The sequence below is a fragment of the Pseudopipra pipra genome, chromosome 1 (assembly GCF_036250125.1).
Source record: "Pseudopipra pipra isolate bDixPip1 chromosome 1, bDixPip1.hap1, whole genome shotgun sequence".
NCBI lineage: Eukaryota > Metazoa > Chordata > Aves > Passeriformes > Pipridae > Pseudopipra > Pseudopipra pipra.
In genome coordinates, this window is record NC_087549.1 from 134441386 (window position 1) to 134461579 (window position 20194).

At 34.7% G+C, this 20194-nt stretch overlaps 1 protein-coding gene across 5 annotated transcripts in view; it reads right to left on the minus strand.

The window, feature by feature from the left end:
* MINDY3 (MINDY lysine 48 deubiquitinase 3) overlaps positions 1-20194 on the minus strand; it is a 51109-nt gene that overhangs the window by 19637 nt on the left and 11278 nt on the right. For all 5 annotated transcript variants that reach the window (XM_064678897.1, XM_064678871.1, XM_064678887.1 and 2 more), the window contains 6 exons: positions 16866-16917; positions 14860-14974; positions 14371-14444; positions 13840-13919; positions 9148-9218; positions 7874-7954 (listed from right to left, as the gene is read on the minus strand). In XM_064678897.1, coding sequence (XP_064534967.1) covers positions 7874-7954; positions 9148-9218; positions 13840-13919; positions 14371-14444; positions 14860-14974; positions 16866-16917 — 473 coding nt within the window. The remainder of the gene's footprint in view (positions 1-7873; positions 7955-9147; positions 9219-13839; positions 13920-14370; positions 14445-14859; positions 14975-16865; positions 16918-20194) is intronic.

Sequence of the window (20194 nt, forward strand, 5' to 3'; positions counted from 1 at the left end):
AATATTGAACAAACTACAAATTGGTTAGGATGTAATAATACCTCCTCCACTATCAGAGGGCTCAAATAAGAAGGACAGTATTATTATTTTGGGGAAATTTGAGAAGTCTTTTAATACATGCAGAAAGCTAAAGTGTAGTGCAAAATAATTTTGAACACTAAAAACCAAGACATAAACATCCAAACAAGCAAAGGGCTTACGAAGAAGAGCTTTATTTTTCAGGCCAAGATCTACTATGAACTAACCATTAACTCATTCACTATCAGACACCGGAAGGATTCCAAGTTGTGCCTCGTAATATTCCATAACAATGACCCACCGAAGGAAGGTCATTGTAAAACAATTAAGCAAAGACATATCTATAAACAATACCTAATTTCAGAACATTACCAGCAGACTGCAATAGCTACAAACATAACACGCACCAAATGCAGAATCAAGTGGTAAATATTAATGCATTAAGTGAGGTGGATATGCTTGGTGCCCCAGCAGGAATAAAAAAAGAAACACAACATTCAGGAGGACATTATATTACAAAAGGTGTTTCTGAGGAAACTTCAGGTGAGTTCTCTATGGATGGCTGCATCCTACTGCCTTGCTACCCCAGCAACAGTAGAAACAATATTTTGTTATTTTATGTAGCTGAAAATAAAATAATTGTGTCAGAAATAAGTGAGACGTACCTGGAAAGGTGAGGGCACCTGACCAGTGGAAGAACCAAATGATGGAGGAAAAAGCCATCAATATTCTGTTTTTCACTTGATTTGGAATTACGAATAACATTTTTTTATACAACATTTCTTTAAATATCAATTTGATTGATATTTAAATACTACAATACTATTACAAACTCTTATCAATTTATTAATTGTGTTTTAACAATGAGCCAGTATGTCTTTCCTCCAGATTTCAAAAACAGAATATCTACCCGTCATGTGATGACTCAGGCCCAATGTCTTCGCTACTGTATCAAATATAGCTGGAACCAACATTGTTTTCACACCTAAAAGGGATACAGAATGATACAAGTTCTCAGCCTTTGTTTCTATGCAATACTTTTACTTTCAGAGTTTACTTGATACAGCGCCTTATAAATTATAAAATTGCATTTAGCAATTTCTTTGATATATTTACTATTTGCAAGCCACTCTGCATGGTCTACCAAAAAGAATGAAACAACTAAAATGTATTTCTTTAAATATCAGTCTCTCACTTGATAGGCTAACATACATGCAAACTAGATGTTGTTCATACCCTCCTCCTTCCAGAAATAGGAGGCTGCAACTCCTTCTAGATGCTAATAAGTACTCCTATGGGGTAGGACCCAATCTGTTACCTTCCAATCCCCAATTTCAGTTTACATATGAAAATCATACATTCTAATATGAAGAAAAAGAAAAAGTATTCCTCAGGACAGCGCTATGAACAGGGAGTAAGTGATCCACCATTTCTATACCGCTCTCTGCCTTTTTTACAACATGTGCTTTACATGCTTACCACTACAAGCTGTTCAACTGAAAAAAGAGCCAGCTAGTTGACAAGTTATTGTCAAAATACTGTCTCATGGAGATGACTGTACATTAGTCTCAAATATGTTCCCATACTATCTTAAAAATCAGACAAAAGTTTGGTTTTTAACCAACTGATACATATTCAGCAAGGGGAAGGTCAACAGCGCACACACTTGGAAGGGAAGTAGGAAGCTGGAAAAGTGAATTGATAAATGACCTCTAGAATCACTTTTCATCCTAACTGTATTTAAAACAGGCTTAAAATGATTAAGGAGACTCTAAAAATATCCTAAAAATGTTTAATGTGATATTCATGGTCATTAGTTAGGTATATTTGCTTTCTAAGTTTTCCAATTTGGAAGTGCTCCTACAACATATTAAACTGAGAGCTTAGCAGTTTGTAGGTAATTAATTTTTTCACTTGTGGATCTAGAAAAGGTTCTTGCATTGCACTGGCTTTCTAGCCTTCCATCTTTCAGGCCTCCTTCCTTCCTTCATTTCAAAGGGTATTTCATTCAACAAGTGGTAGTGTGTTTTATTTTGAATTTTTATGAGCTAAATTTTGGTGGATAAAAAGTTCCTACTGGAACTGCTAGAACTACTCCCCATACCCCATTTTACAAGTTTTCATCTAGGCTTTGAAACTGTGTGCCCTGAGTCAGTACAAAGGTGTTCTCATCTACCTGAGTACAGAACAGTATCAAAATGTGTAACATTTCAGGATGAATTCTTTTCAGTGACACAAAAATTGGAACAACTCAAACACATGACAAGTGGTATCCAAACAGACCTACTCTCAGCTACTTCATATATAAAAAATGAACCTCCCTCTCTGAAAGAAAACAGATGGATGAGAAGTTTTTTCCCAAAAGGAAGTAATCTGCTTATTTGCTTAGGGGCACATACAATTACATTTCATGGACTGTACCACTCAACCATGAAAAAATGCCCTTAAATGATCATTGTGAAAGCTGTATATAATGGAATGAAAGTTAAAAATTTTCTAAAACTTTAGAGAGCATATAGATATGACTAAATAGCTGAAATTAGTCAGACAATTGGGGTAAACACAGCAAATAAAACTCTTTTAGGAAGGTAAATCCCAAATAATTGGTTGGATTAACATGCAGAGTCTTGTGTCTCTCAGTTTAATGATCTCTACACTACAATTTCTGTGTCTAAGAACAAACAATGCAAAACCTCATGACTGAGTTACCTCTTTATGATCTAAGCAGCAAGTCCTCATAATTGCTACTCATTACTATGGGATGCACAGCACTTCTGACAAGAGCAATACAATCTGGACCTAATTTCTAAATGTTCTCGCTTCAGAGCTTTGCCACAAATTGTCAAAATGCCCACCACTGCCCAAAGATTCATTTCTCTGTTGTTCAAAGACATCGAGTTTTTTACCCAACCTCAGGAACTGGAGGACCACCAAAGTGCTCTCTAAAACTTTTTACATGCAATTTCCTCAACATCTACAGGTATACAATTGTACTCCAGTCTTGATAAAAGTCAGCTATGAGATCTTAGATTCCATGGTTATGGCTTGTTCTTCCTAGCTCAATATTTTTAGCTACTATACTAGGCTAAAACCTAAATAAAATCTCTACATCTAGATCTCCACTTCAAAGTCTCTTTATAACTGTGTGACAGGAACTTATATCCCACTCCATCCTTCTAATAATACCTGAAACATCCAAAAATGCTGAGCAACTAGAGTCCTGCCTGACTGGAATAAAGAGTGACCACCGACTCTAAAACTTGAAAATCTAAGTCAGGTCCACTAAAACTCCTGGAAATTTAGTATGGCCTCTTGACTCTCTGATTTAAGATGTAACAATGTATGTCATCATCACGGTGTTTCCAGCATTAGAACATTATTTGGCCTCTGTAATATGCATTACTGAATTTCTTATAGCACAGTGATCTATGAGCCCTACCCCTTAGCTCTGCAGATCAGCCCCACCTGTCTACCAGAGACATAAACCTCAATCTTCCCACTCGACCTTTCTGTTAATCCTCCGCATATCTCTGCTCTTCTTGGAAGTCGAGTTCTCCAAGACACTTTGTAGGTCTGAGTGGATGCCAGGGAGGTGGCAAAACCAGAATTAGTTCTTTATCTCTTGGACTGGAGAGGGCATACCTGGGTCTTCACAACCTTTTTCCTCTCTCCCTAACTTTGTGCAAGACGTGAAAATGTTCTGTACAAAGCTGGTATAGCCACTCAAAGGAGCTTTGCTTTCTCCACTATTTAAAAATTCTTTTAGTAAAGCTGAAGTACAGACCATCAAAAACTAAGAGCATACAGGGAGATCTGGTATTTCCTAGGAGCTATCCAGATTTGTTACCTTCAGAGAAGATAAAACCACAATGACTTTGGATAAATTGATATTATGAACTGGTTTCATTAGAAACAAATATGCCACCACACACTGCTGCATCACATATAGTCTCTTTTACTACAATGAAAAGTGTAGACAAAATCTGAAAGTTACTTGATAATGCTGGTTTGAAAATCACTTACATGAATGAAAAAAGCACAAATTCTCCCACAGAAAACATTTCAAACAATCAATAAAGAAACTGTCCAGAAGTGCCTGTTCATAAAAAGAACCACCTGTAGTAGGAACAAATTCATGGCAAGTAAAATTGGAGTAGACCCACAAAGAGCAGAAAAAGTTAAGCTCTGTGAGCTCACAAAGCTAGAATAGGGTAGATACCTTTCAGAAGTATTTTATTTTGAGGTGCCCCTTGCCAACTGCGATACTTCATGTCTAGAAATGCTACAATACCATAACTGAAAATGGATAGCCAATTCTGTTGTGTCCTGTGTGCTCCAAAACCTAGACACAAACTAAGGGAATTTTTTTAAAACTTAGACAGCTGAAGTGTCCCCACGGACAGTTTCAATCACCAGACATTCATTCCATGCTCTTTTCACTTTCAAAGAGTCTGAATTCAAACTTCCAGACTGTGTGGATTTGCATGTCAGCAGATAGTATTTAGAAAGCAGCTGTTAACCTGCTGTTGGTCTTCCTATTGTTTGCACTGGAACATTTTCTTACTATATTTTGCATAACATTTCAACCTGTTGGTATTCTTTTATAAAGTGTCTGACCACACTTGGACATTCCTTAAAGTTCTGAATAGTCTCAGCTTGTCATAACTTCCTATGTTACGAGTATCATAAAAATTAAGAACTGCCCATACAGCATTTCATCAAAAACATCACAGCCTTAAATAGAGCTGCCCCACTTCTCACTCCTCTTCCCTACAATAAAGAAGACAAAAAAATAAAAAAACCCTGTAGTCTTAAAGCTGATTTTTAGAGGACATTTACAATACCATATATCTGCCTTTGCACCATCTGTCTCAGCATGTCAGACTGAAAGCTATCTTGTTTGCTTTTGTTGCACTGAGGCCATTTGAAAGTTTCCCTATTCACTGAAAGGAAGGGAGGGCAGGGAGAGGCAGAAATGATGGCTGCTTTGATTTAGTTGCCTATGAAGAATCTACATACTCACCTTTACAGGGAAACTCTACCTTGTTGCAAAATGCAGAGTCCATGACCGCTAAGAGTAATAGCCATGCTAATTTTTTCAGAAAATGTTAAATTGAACTGCTGAGCATTAAGCAACTTTCTGACTTTACACACACACAGTTGTAATTGAAAGAAAATGATTGTACTAGTGACTTAATAATTAATTACTAATTAATTCATTGCTAGGATTTGTCTGCCCTCCCAACTATTGATGTTTTTCCTGCTCTATTACAACACATATAAATATTAGAGTTCTGAAGAGTTCTGAAGAACTACTTAGGTAATACAGATGTTCACGTGGCCTTTGACTTCATAACATACTCATCAGCAGAACGTGCTGTAGTACTTTTGGCCAAGACAGTCAACCTTAGAAATTAATACATTGAAGACGTGAGGTTTCATTTCAGATGTTTCCAGATTCTATTTTCTTTCCAAAAGATCTAACTACAAAAAATTATTTGGCTGATGACAGGTCAACTAAGTGCCAGGTAGCAAAACTATTGATATTCTCTTCAATAAAATGTGCTTCAGTCAAAATTGCACTTTTAAGGAAGAAATTATTTCTTGTTATTTCTCTCTACATCCAATTCTTTGTAGTAAAATGAGGCTAATAATTCTGGTATGTACAAAATGCTATGACAATCAAGACATGGAGATGAAGACCATGCAGATAGAATAAAACTTGTTCTTTTAGGAACGAGAGAAACTGCGACCCACTGCAGACTTCTGTTAAAACTAGGAGATGACTCAGCTGTCTCCATTTAAGGCTATTTCATGCAGCAGCAGTTGCAAGAGAACTTAAGCCAAATTGCATACTTTAGTTAATTTTTTTTTTTTTACTTTAAGCTGTGTGACCTTCAGCTCAAAGATACTGTGCTTCATTTTGCTCATTTATTACAATCCATTGAAAATACAGAAAGTTTTAAAATGGCAGCTACGAATAGATTTAATTATTTTAGAAAGTATGACTGGAAAACATTTTTCACAGTCACAGCTACAGAGGAATGGTCCACATTTAGAGAAGTGCAAATATATTCTGGCATTCAGCAATAGATGTCTACAGTGTTTAAATCAAAATGTTCCAAGATAGAAAAGGTGGTTTATCATTCATTCCACAATGTTTATCATTCATCAAATGTAAAAAATCTGAGTATTAAAGAACAGCAGCCAGCCTTTTTAAGTAGGGTAGTATGCAGAATTTGAGTAAAATCTTTTGCTTGTTAAACCTCCATGCTCATGAAAAGTCCCTGGGATAGCAGTGAAGACCGTCCTGTTCCCTCATTTTCCCATGCTACTTGTCCATAGTGACAGCAGCCCAGGAATATTGCTGTTTCTAGACTTCTAGACCCAATTACTCAGTTAATGACAAAAGTGACTACTATTATGCTTAATAATTGCCTAACATTCTTCTACTTAAGCATAAGGAGTTAGGCTCCTGTAAAACATACACAGCTTGAAAGAATTTAAGTTAAAAAAAAATAAGCTTTATCAGCACTGGTTTTGACTCCACAGTTCATTTTTCTCTTTCCATTCTGAAAATTTCTTTCTCATGTAATCAAACTCACCATCAAACTAGAAGCTACATCCTCAGTATCAAACACCATCTACACAACTACACATGCTATTTTAACATCTTGCTGACTAGCCACTGGCAATTAATTCAAGTTTCTTCCTGTAGTTTTTGGCATGTAGCTTCAATTGATACAATAATGGATTGCCAACATGATTCATATTTCCACTGTAGTCAACATCTCTGCTCCACCTGAAATACTCAACAACCACTACTTTACAAAGGGTGAGGTCAGACATGCAAATTCAAGGACTCAAGAGCTTTTACACATCTTCAGCTCCTGCTTTGTTTAATAATAACAAAAAAAAAAAACCCTAGGGAATTCTTTGCCAAGACCGTGTCAATTCCTTATTCTGCTTTTTAGTTCCTAAGATATGAACCACAAGCTGAAGTTTCCCACAGCCTAAGTAGAGTTTTTTAGTAAGAAAAATCTTAGCATTTGTGTTGTCTTTTTAAAGATTAGGCAAAAATTTTCCTTAAGGAAATTCAACAGCTCAAGAATTTATAGCTTTATCTTTGTCATATGTTTTACTATCTATTTTTAAGATTTTTACCTAAAATATTAATTTTTAAGGTATTAAGTACAGGGAAGTAAATTCCTAATAAGTACTAATAAATACATTAGTAAGTACCATTTGAAGTTTCAATAAAATTTTTAATCAGAAACAAATGTTATATAAAAATAAAATGTAGGGAAAACAACTTGCAGTTGTCCAATAAAGAAACAGAATTTGTCTCCTTGGAAAAGTTGGTCTAAGATTTTAAACTGAGAGGTACTCTCAAAAGGATGTCTCACAGATTACATACCTGACAGTGTAAATATAAGGAAATATCACAACAGTCCTGATATCTATTTTTAATCTAGAACAACCAACTATCATTATAGATTAAAAATTGTGTTAGGAAGATTAAACTACTAAAGTCACCTACACTAACTACTTTCTTTTTATATTTCTCTTGCACTGTAGAAATTTAAGATAGTACTTACCCCAAGCATGGTGTTCTAAAGCATACCCCACCCCCAGCCCAATAAATTAAGCTAAAACCAAAAGACTTCACTGAAATTTATGAGGTATCACTAAATTATGTGAACAACTCTACCTTCAAGGGAAGGCTTAATTGAAAGGTTTGGTGACTATATTTTTACATTAAAGCCACATGAAACTCACACGGTAGTAAGATTTGTACTTTGAATTTATGTGGTGTTTATCTGCCCGAGGTTACCAAAAATCACATCTAACATACCTTGGCAAAGAAGACTGTGAGGTGCGTTTCACTGCCAAGTATCCAAATAGGAAATTTTGGAGACTTCAAATAGGAACCAACCTAAAAAGACACAACAAAATCAGAAACACAAAGCAAACCCAGAAAAGTCACCTAGTTAGTGACCAAGTTAATGAAAATTCAGTCAGTGCTCTGACAACTAATATAATATGTTCAATAAAATGACATAACTGTGTAAAATACTTAGGTTCCAATTTTGATCACTGATTGCTGTTTGACTTGGAAAACAACATAGCTTAGGATAATTAATATAGTTTAGGATATATAAGACATCAGACATATATAAGACTGTGGTATCAATGATATCCTTCACTTCAGCCGTGGTGACATGCTCCGAACACTGCACACTACTCCTGTGCTTAGTAATACTAAAATCAGATGCTAAATGAGGTACAAGTCCACTTGACTTATTAGCTGGTTTTGGATGAATCAATTCAGAATTGACATTTATTTAATAAATGAAGGGACAGCTAGTTACAGTCAACACACCAACGTTCTGCCACCTACATTAACCTCTTTAACCCTGAGATAAGCTAAAGGAATTCAATAGAGATTGAAAAGACAGCAAAGAACAACCAAAAAGGCTTTTGAAACAAAGAGTATTAACACTGTTTCAAAAGCAGCCTTTGCTTTCCCTATTAAACTGTCTTTATCTCAACCCATAAGTTTTCTACCTTTTACCCTTCTGATTCTCTCCCTGATCCCACTGGTGGGGCAGTGTGTGAGTGGGTGCATGGTGCTTGGCTGCTGGCTGGGGTTAAACCACAACAGTAAGGCACAAAAGTTCTCAAGTAAGAACCTGAAATCAAGAGATTCTGTGTCACAACAGGAAGAAACAATATGGACTAGGGTGTCCATCAGTTACTTTCAGATGTTCAGAGATAAACACATTCACAACAGCAAGCCACTTTGGGACCTCACAGTTTTATAACCATCTACACAACTTGCATTAAGAGTTATTTCAGTAAAAACATAAGCTTCTAACTAGCTATAATAAATGAGTGCAATAAAGTTCTAATTTAAATAGCATCAAACAACATTTACTCAGTAAGATGCATTTAACAATTTTATTATATTTCTAATATTTTAATATATTAGTCTCAGGTTTAATTTGAACATAATTTGAAAGTTAAGATCTCAAATTGTACATAGTAAAGCTTTCAGTAAAACTGTTAAAAAAAGCCCACAACACCTTAATGAAATAAAATTTTTAAATTATATAGAAAACAGCTTACCTTACAATATCTCAGAGATTCCATCAATGTCAAAAAGCCTACTGTTGCCTGTTTGTGTATGCCAAGAAGTTCTGTTCAAAACAAAACAACATTTATTCGAGAAAAATCTGCAAATCCTATTTTAATCCATTTTTTCTTACTTTTAAAATTAGTCAAGTAATAACTTTAAGGCATGCACTTTTAGTAACAATGGCAAATCATTAAGGTACAACCAAAATTATAAAGGTTTAATAACTTCCCTCTCTAAAAAGTAAGAGCCAAACTCATGGTTTTTAAAAGCTTACTGTTGATAGCCTCTTTTCAAAAATTTTTGGAATTAGTAGAAGATGAAGTACTTTCAACTTACACCACAATTATTCTCAGAAAAACCTATGAAAAACAGCTATCTTGGAGAGGAAAAAATCCCATATACATGCACATATGTATTTTTCTTCCTCCCTCCCTCTTTTTTTTTTCTTAAAGAGTTCCTTGGCCATATTTATCCAAACATTTCACATTCTGAGTAATAAAACACAATTTTGCAAAAAAATAGTTTCATTAGTAGGAAAATTAATTTGATTTTCTGTACTGACTTCCACTTAATGTATCATAGAACTCTCAAACACGCACACAGCTGTCAGGAATAGCTCAAATATTTATGTACTACTGATTGAAAGAGCACTTACAGAGCCTTATTTGAGGTTCTCTAATAAAGAATGAGAAAGTACTTCAAAATTCAAGCTTTGAAACGAATTATAAGGATTTGGAAGAATGTCTGGGATTGCATATACATCATCTCAACAGTTCCAAGTACTGTCTGCTTGGAACAGCTCTGCTAGGTCCCCAAACACTGCCTAAACAAGAGCAACACATACCTGGAAACATACATCATGATCAATTTAATAAGATCTGGATTTCCTTTTTTTCCAGTGAACATTGACTTTCGCATTTGAAAGTTCTTTCTAAAACACCAAGTTGCAACTATATTTTTTAACATTGATGATTCACGTACAACAGCATAAAACTATGAAGTCTTTATGAGCTAAAGCCTCAGGACAATAGCAAGTGTAAGAAACCATTCTAAATCTTAAAAAATTCTGGACTGGAAGAAATCAACTCTGCATTTCATTGTAACTCACAGCACTAGGCATGGTATGCCATGCTCCCTTCACCAACTCCAAGCTTATTGAATTTTGAAACAGTGCAGAACAATTATTATAGTAGTGGTTTAACTTTTCCCTCTACTGTTAAGTGAAAAAAAATTCATCCAACTCTGAAAATCAAAACCCAAAAAACTTACAAACTTGTTCACTACCTTTGTGGCCTGGAAGCACAACTCCTTCCCTAGAGTGTTGGCTATACATATTAAAAGGCTCTTGCAGTGCAAAATTCTTTGATCTGAAACTGTGCTTTCATGGATTATCTTCAAATTTGCTTGGAATTAAAACATTCAGGGGTGCACAAAAACACTTTGCAGAACCCCATTATCTCACTGACTTATAGGTGTGTTGCTATAAATTGCCCTACACTGAGGCAATTCATCCTTTCTTTGAGCTGAGAGCAAGAGGAGCTATAGCCCAACTAAAAAAAAATAGTGAAGGATCCTTCAAACTAGTGAATAGCTATCATACAGAAATAGTACATTTGTATGTGCAGTGACAGGAAACAAGTGGCAAAAGTAAGCAATAGTACGTTTAAGAAATAATTTTACACATCACATATATTTCTTAAAAATATCACATGTATTTCTCTAAAACAAAAATCAGTGTAAGGTTCAGTCTGCTAAACAAAGGCTTCAGGTTTAGGGTCCAATGCTTGGAACAGAACAATAAAGCCACGTATAAACAGTATTTATTATTCAGAAAATTACTTTAAAAAATTCTATGATTCTATTATCACGTACTTTGTTCCCTGACAGATAACTACATGAGAATTTTGACTGATAAGGAGAAAGATGGGATTCTGGGTACAACAGTAGCCACAGAGTGTGAATATCCTGAATAGTTAGTAGTTCAATTAATTGTGTGTCTGGAAGCTACTACGTTAACGTCAGTATATAGTTATTGGTGTCTACTCATGCCTCCTTCAGAATTAGCCAACAGAGAAGACAGACACAAAAGCAAAAATCACTTCTGGATGACTTACGAGCAAAAAAAAAAGGAAGACTAGCTGTCCTAAATGAAAGTTCATCCTGTGAATATCCTCACTCCACAAAGAGAAAAGACCCCTGGAAGAGATCTGATAACACCACAGATCACCTACGAAAATCAATAACTATGCCCCTTGCAAGAAAGTTAGTTTCTCTTTTTTGGAAAAGTATTTTACAAAGTACTCAAATTTTTAAACAGATGGAAAAACGGAGCCTTTAAAAAAAGTCAGGCCCAAACTAAGGATGGTTTATCAGTCAAACGAAGGACGGGAGGATTCTGGTACCAACCGCACCGGCACATCGCCACCCAGTGGCGACACCAAACACCACAAACTCCGGGCACTGCTTGGGAAAAGCAGTTACAGCCTCCTCTGAACTCACAGGAAATTGATACACTGCACATAAGAATCACAGTCCTGAAAAAAGCAGAAAAAAAATCTACTTCCCCATATCTTCCCACTGTGGATATTTGTGGCAGGAGAAGCAACTACAAGTCAAAGAAGAGGTATTTTTACCACTGGTGGCCAAGAGCAATTCCAGCTAATAACTCCTACTGTATTTGGAAAATATGCAAGTGTAAAAGTCAGAGCTCTAAGTACAATCTGCAAACTACCTGGTAATTCCTCAAGTTTGCAATTCAGTATGTTCTTTGTCACTGCTAAAATTACTGACAGTACCTTTAAAGTGGTTTATTAACTATTTTAATGATTTACTATTAATTAAAAACTGCTTATCTAAACAGCTGAACAAGAGGTCAAGTGACTTCAGATAACTTGTGAATAAAAAAGTCACCAAACGTATTCAGTCCTTGTTATTTTGACATCTGCAACTCTTCCAGATGAGAAACTCACAGCACTGGCCCGAAAAAAGCTGAAGGGTACAAAGAGACACAAAATACAAAAGAAACGATGGAAGAAAAAAAGATGACAAAAAGGATTGTTAGATGCATCCAAAATTTAGTCTTGTCTAAGAAGTTGTGAACAGTACTGGCTGCTCCTTCTTTTTGACAGACTTGATAGATCTCTTGATCAGTTGATAACAGATATGATTATAGACTTAAGACAGTGAATAAGCTGGCTTTGACTATAATTAGCCCAAGGGCTTGAAGAAAATGGAGAGCTCCCAATAGTAAAGTCCAATCACTTGACTGGTCAAAAACTAACAGGTCATATAACACCAAATCCTCAAAAAGTACTACAGATCATTTTCTGCTCCCCCCAAAAAGAGAGAGATGTTTCTTTGGGAATTCTGCTTCTGGATTTTTAGGGCAGAATTGACTAAGAATCTAAATGTGGAATATTACTCAGTGCAAAATGAGTTCAGCATTCTCAGAAAAGGAAAGAATTCCAACTTGAAGAACTACGGAATAAGGCCTGCCAGAAAGATAATCTGAAAGACAAAAAAGGGAATGAACTCACAGGTTTCATAAACAGTTTACTGAACTGCAGAAGAGAAAATTATCCCAATGTAAAGGAAAGCTGCAAGAACAATTCAGATTGATTGATCATAATCTAAAAATTCAGAATGATAAAAAATAATCTAACTATCAAAAAGGGGAAATTAAAAATACTTAAGAGAACACACAGATAAAACCCAGAAGGCTAATGACAACAAATTTCAGTTAGAAATAGGGGGGATAAGTGACAACAATATTTTATACATGCAGCAGGAATCAGGGTAGCAATTGAGTGATAAAACACAAAATGAAATGAGATAAAGAAAATACAAGTATTGAAAGCCATCTCTGCTTTAATTAACAAAAAGGTATATGATATACTTTTATATACTCAAGATGAGTAATGATGAGATAATGTTGTTGGTCATAAAAAAAAAAATAAAATTGGCTAAAAAACTGCAAATAAGACAGGCCTGTTCAAGCTTGGAGATCTTAATGAAATTCATTATATAATACTCAAGTAGCTAGACAAAGTCAGTCTCTGAAGCACTAATGATTACCTTACATATCAAAGATATAGGAATTGTCAGAAAACTAGAAAAGGGAAAACTGGGTCCTTACCCTAGCAAAAACAACATAAAAAGCTAGAGGAGAAACCCACAAGAAAGAGATTTTAAGCTCTAAAGGGTTAGTAATCAATTTGCATTACTAGGAAGTAAAAAAAAACAACAACAAACAAAAAACTAAAACCAACCAAACAAAAAAAAGCAGCCACTATTGGCTCATCAATAATACACTGCAATAATCCATTCTGAATGCCCTGGTAAGAAGTCTACCGAACAGAAAAATGTTAGATAAAATACCCAAATGACATTCTATACATTGAAAAATACAGACCAACCTTCCCAACTTGCAGAGACTGCACTCCCATCATCCAGGTCATCAGGTACCTTATAATTTCAACTTGTAGCTGACAATCCTTTATTTCCAGATACTAACATGAGAAATTTCATGCAAGGATGTTTTATTTATATTTGAAGTCTGCTTAAATCAAAGGACTGTAAGCAAAGAGATTGTCCAAACAGAAATGGAGCATACTCCAAATCAGTAGGTCAGCATCTCATAGTATGTAAAAATTACAAACAAGCATAAACTAGAATCAACTTACTCATTCCGGAACATTCTCTGTCTCCATCCCACACGTTAGAAACAGCATGTCCCGTCAAGAGCAGGTTAATCAAACTTTGGCTATATAATAGAAAGAAATTATATAAGAAATTAAAAGGGATGTATAATTTATTTCTGAAAATGTGTTTATGTCTAACAAATGAAAAAATTATTGCATTACCCAGCTAATCATTTTGGAACTATTTGCCATTAGTTAGCATGTGTTTGTAATTCAGCAACACTAATTATCATCTCCATTTTTCAACTAAAAACTTCATATAAAAATGTGGCCCTGAATTTGAGAATTATTCCTCTGAAGTTCAGCAATAACAGAAGTATTTCCTCAGAACTGATGCACTAAACGGAGTTAGCAGTGAAAAAGGCACACAGTTTTCAGTGTGGCTTTTAGTTGAAGTTATAATTGAATCTGTGTCATGTCAGTGATTTTCCAAAAGAATGATCAGTTAGAAAAACATAAAAAATTAGCCCACGAAGCTATTTTAAGTGGTAGCTACCATATTTTGCAGCTTACCTTCCATGACCATAAACAGGATCTATCAATGGCTCAGTTGCATCTTCAATTTCATTTTTTATGTTTTCAATACCCTGCAGAAAAATTACAAATATTTTTTTCTATCTGAAGGAACAAATTAAAATATTTAAACAACAACAGAATTCAATAGTAAAACATTAGGAGGCTGATGTTCTTATATGAATTGATAACTAAATGGGCAGCTTTCTCTTGATATATATAAGGAAGGATGTTTCCAAAACATGTAATTCTCAGGTCAGAAAAGGAAAAAACCAAACCAAAACCCAAAAAGCAAAGGACTGAGCTTTTCAAGCGTTTAGGTTGGAAATGTACAGCAATATGGGTGAAGATACCATTCCATACATTTATCTAGATTTGACTTAGTTTATCAGTTTATTGTTCACCTTTTACAGAAAAAGGGTTACAATCAAATCTCCTCTTAAAGAAATAAAAAAAATTCACACAAAAAATATCAAACAACCCACAAACCTTTGTCAGTATTACAGAATACAGAAAGAGTAATACTCCAAATCTGTTTGTCCATGCTGAATATTGATCCCAAACAGCATCCTTCAGTTCAGGGAAGCTTTTGAATGCTCGTTTGCTAAAGATAAAAAAACCAACAAACAAACAAACAGCAGAAAAGAAGAATGTATTTAGATGAAGCATTAGAATAGTGTCACAAAGCACAAAAAAGAACTACTAATACCTAATATGAAAATATCCAAGTCATAGTAGATCTGCTGTTATATACAGAATGACAGAGCAGCTGTTCTGAAGTTACTGTAACTGTCATAGAGTCATTAGTATTTACCCATCAGAAGATGATAAATAATTCTGGAGCAATATGCAAAAATGAATGTGTTTTTTTTATGCAAACACTAACCATGAAGATACATTTACTTGTGAAAGAGCTGGGTGGCTTGAACCAGTAATTCTACAAAACACTGTTACTGAAATTGCAAATAGACTGTATGTCACCAAAACAACATTTGCCTTATGTGTTTTGAAAGACATTCAGCCCATAAACAGTAGAGAAAAAAACCCCTTCTACTTAACCAGGTAAAACTATCTTCCAGGCTTTTGAAGAAATTATTACATTTCCCATCAGAATTTAACTTTGTTAGACTCTAGCTTTGGAAAAAGCAAAATGTACCACAAGTGGTACATTAACATTTGGGAGACTATCTGGTTGTGAAATATGGTGGCTGCCTGGACGACAAGGTAACACCATGGGATCATATGTTTGAAAGGAATAAAGTAAAACAAAAACAGAGGAAAGGAAGATACCATCAAGATTCCAGTGAAGCAATACACTTTCTATTTCTTGAGATATTTTGAGCTAAATACTGTTTTTCAGAACATGGACACTAGTTTTTATTAATTTGAACTAGATCATACTCTCTGCTTATCTTACACAAACTTAGATATATTATTTTCTTTTTGATTTCTTGCACTTTTAGTAAGTTTTGTTTACAAAAGAAACAAACGTCTGCAAAAATATATCCACAGACAGGTTTACTCTGGCTAATACTTGAGATTTTTAAACTACCTTTCTGCATCAGTGGAGTATACATGGCATACGAGGTACACAAGGCAAAGCCAGTTCTGAAATCCACTGCTCTGCTTGCTCTAAAAGCAAATGCCAGAGCATTCATTTCCAGTGAGAAATACAGAAAAATTAAGTGGGTATCACAAGGCCAAAGATTGAGGGAGTGAGTAGGAGACAGAGGGAGGGTAGGAAATTACTGTTTTGATAAGGTTAAAAAAAATTTATATTCTCCTTTCCTTATAGAGCAATGAGTTTAAAAAATAAATTATAATTACTAATGATACAATAAGCAATGGTAATTTCAGTTCTAGTTAGCAACATTTTCCATCTCAGGTGTTTTCTGGAATTCTATTGCTCTTTATTTCCTCTTTGGGAATTTATTTGTCCACTCTGAAAATAAAAGGTTGTTCCCTTTAAATATAAACTCACTAGAACTGTGAGCTCTCTATTTACACCCCAAAAAGAAAATAATTTTTTAAGTGTGAGTCTTGTATATGAAATAGTTTTACAAAAGTTTCTTATGGTATCTCAAATCAAGAAAAATACTAGATGACTTTTTTTTTTAGTACATATATCACAAATATTTGAGATAGAAACATCTGAGAACACGGTGCATAAATATAGAGAATTAATATCTTTAACTTAAATGTGAGTCTTGATTGGCTGTGTTCACATACTTGAAAGGCACAAGCTATCTGGCCAATACTGCACATTATATTGCTCCAGTTTGATTTTAAAGCCCAATACTTACGCTTAAAATAATATTCCATTTCAAATGGCAAAATGCAAAGAAAAACCACCAAAACCCCCAAACCAGAATTTGAAATCGAAGTTTAACCTGAAGTTTAACACACCAAGTGCCTCAACATACCCCTTTTCAGGCCTGTGAATATTAATGTAACTTCAAAATATTGTATTTTAAATGTTCCAACATATTACTTACTGAATTAATGCATGAAATCGCTCAAAGCCAAGCTCTTCGACAGCCAAGGCAGCTATACACAAGAGACACTTTTCAGCACTACACATGGCAAAAAAATGACACAAGATACACACAGCAAGCTAGTATACTTTCAAGCTCTAATTATATTTTTAATCCTCCCTTGACATTTAACTGATTAGTATAAACTAATTTACTGCAACATTAAGATTCCAGCATACAAATTAGTGAGAACATTTCTATTTGGACTAATCAATTTATTAAAAGCACTAAGCCACTGGAGTGTATAGCCTTGGAAATATTTGTCAAATACTAAGCTGTTGATTTTGTACAAAACGTGGCTGTTACCAAGTCACCAAGCATATGCATACTAAGATATAATTTTGCAGGTCAGCAAGAAGTATTTCTTCCTAAAAAAGCAAGCATAATTATTTGGATCATTTTATTAATGTAGGTAAGCTGTATTTTTTCTTCAAATATACATTTCTGTTACTAAAATTTAGTAGGCTCCTTTCTCTTTAGTGTTCATTCTTACAAATGAGTAGAATTATTCTATACAGTGTTACACATTTTGTTTGTAAACAAATTCTATTTTCTTTTAATAATAAACAGCCTTTCAAATAAGTGTTGTGCCCAAGAAAGAAAAAAAATACAGCATTAGTGTCTTCCCAAGTTCAACACAGGCTTTATACCTTTCTTTTATCTTTTCTTTACCTTTCTGCTAGTAGAACAATACACAAAATAGATCTGCTTTCTGATGGAGGCCACTTTATGCTGAATATTTAAACAATGTCTGATCATCTAGCTACTGAATTTGACTGCATACAATTTAGTTAAGACCTGAAGCCATTAGGGCTAATACTAATGATCAAATCTTACCACAAGATTCCAGAAAGGGCTTTTTATGCCCATTCCAATTGTACTTTGACAGATGTACTTGATTTGCCTACGTGCAAATAAAACTGATTCTCCAACAATAGAATGCTTTAATTTTCTACTTCAGAAATATGGCAGCAGCAGTCTTAAGAGTGTTAGTTTTTATCTGTTGAAAAACTACAAGGAATTGATAAAATTTGATTACCACAGCAAAACTAGACTTAAAAAAATGTATTTGTAAGACATTTTTAAAAAATATGAAACAATGAATCCAAATTGCATAAAATGCTGCAGAAACTAAACCTGCTTCGAGAACATATGTTTTTGTAAGCAGAAAGTTAGAGGGACTACATCATATAAAGCAATTTTGAACCTGGGAACTTGCACTACTAAAGCCAACACATGGCCAACAAGTCACTGCTATACACCACAAAAGCAGATGAAAAATGCTATTGCATTCAGTAAGTGTGCTCGAATCCGCCTTTTGTTCACACAGCAGGATGACAGGCAGTTTCATTCTGTTACTAAAGAACAGAGTGAAATGGTAAGAGAATTACTATTTGAAATAAAGGGAAAGAAGTAGAAATTCTAAAGAGAAGTGTAGCTATACATAACCCAAACAATGCTAAATAGAGACAATACTTAATGGAAAGAAAAAGAACTAACAGCAAGAGAACATGAGATGTATGAGAAATTCATCTGTATAGAAGCTCTTTAAAATGATACTCTATCATGCTGTGTCTAACCATATTTCATGGGTTTATTATAAATATATCCCCATAATTAATTCCCAAATAGCAGTAGCCTGCCATATGGAACTGTATCTGTAATACTCCCTATCCTCCCAACTCATCTCTTAAGTCCTACCAACTATGACAATGCCAGTTTCTATTTTTATTGAGAACAGTAGCCAAGCAAGAAATAAATTTATTCTTTTGCACTAGTAGTTACACAACTCTGCATTAGTAACAATATCTTCTCCTCCACATCTTCGTCCCACACCTAACCAGGTTAAGAAGCTGGTTTACAGTTAAATAGCAGGACAGAAGAGAGGAAAAAAATCCCAAACCTAACTAATGTGTCTTAAGTCAGCAAGTGTATTGCATTATATGTATAGAAAAAATACAGTTTGATCTGTAGAGTACATACAAGAGGTACATTCAGTGTCTAGCAGGGAATGTAGAATAGGAACAATGAAAGAGGTTAACGTTGTCCATGACACAAGCACACTGTTAGTGGTAAATGCATCCTGCTCTTCCTAAGCACATTCCATGATATTAAAGACAAGTCAGGCAGAACTTGGAAGACTTGTACAGAAGCATGAAAAAAGTAGTTATGCAATAGAATGGATTAGGTCACAAGTGTCAGTGTTGAGAGTTCTGAGTGTGTATTTAAAAAGACTTTCTGTTGAACATTTTCTACAGTTAAACATCTTTAGGAATAAGGCAATGCATTAAAAAGCACGACAGTAAAAACCTATAGACAACTAGGTTCTGCTTCACTTTCTCTTCAAAGGAAACTTCATAATATCAGCAAGAGTTTCAGAGACAATTGGAAAATCCACAGAAATTAGGAATTTGAGTTACAATTGCCTTATCTTGCAAAGGAAGATTCTTCTTTTTTACAGAAGAGTTGCAGATATAATTTTCTGTATAATACTTTTTCTTACTTAAAAAAAATGCTCAGTTTGGAACACTTAAGTGCTGATATTCTGTTTTTTCAATTAAGTAAAGATTTTTATTCTTATTGTTTGAGCCTTCTAAAGCACATGGAGCGTTTGCTAGAAGCAGATGAAGATGACTTGTAACATAAAGAGCTCCAGCACTACTAATTGCTATAGCTAGCTGCACAAGTATAAATCTATTTGTACAATTCTTACTTTGTAGTTATGCCACAAACTGCTGAATAACATATTCCTTCCATCAAAAGATGGCACCTTATAGGCATGTTCTCATGTGAAGAGTTTTTCATACTTCTTAAGGGACACATTGGGGACAAAAACTAAAAGAAAAAGAAGCTTATCTTTTAACACATTAGATCTCTCCCATTAAAAGATTAATAAATAAATGTCTCTCCGATCATATGTGCACAGATAAACTTTCCATGTCACTGGCTCTGCAGCAGTTAGATATGACTGGATGCTGTATCTTAGTGCAACAGATGATGTTCCCTAGATCCTTGATGCCAGCAACTAATGAAGGAATCAAGACGTTTGCAAAAAGCAGGCAACTGAAAAATTCCAACCTACAGAAAAATTCTGATAATCTCCTAGAAGGTGATTTAAGTGGTTTGGTACTGCACAGGACCAAACAAACAGAAAAAGGCTACTTCTCCATAGCAGGGGATCCAAAATATTTTAGAACAGATAAAGCACTGCAGAATTTCCTACAAAAGCTCCTCTGAAATAAAGTAACAAGTGACAAGTTAAAGTGTTATTCCTGTGTTAGGAAGCACAG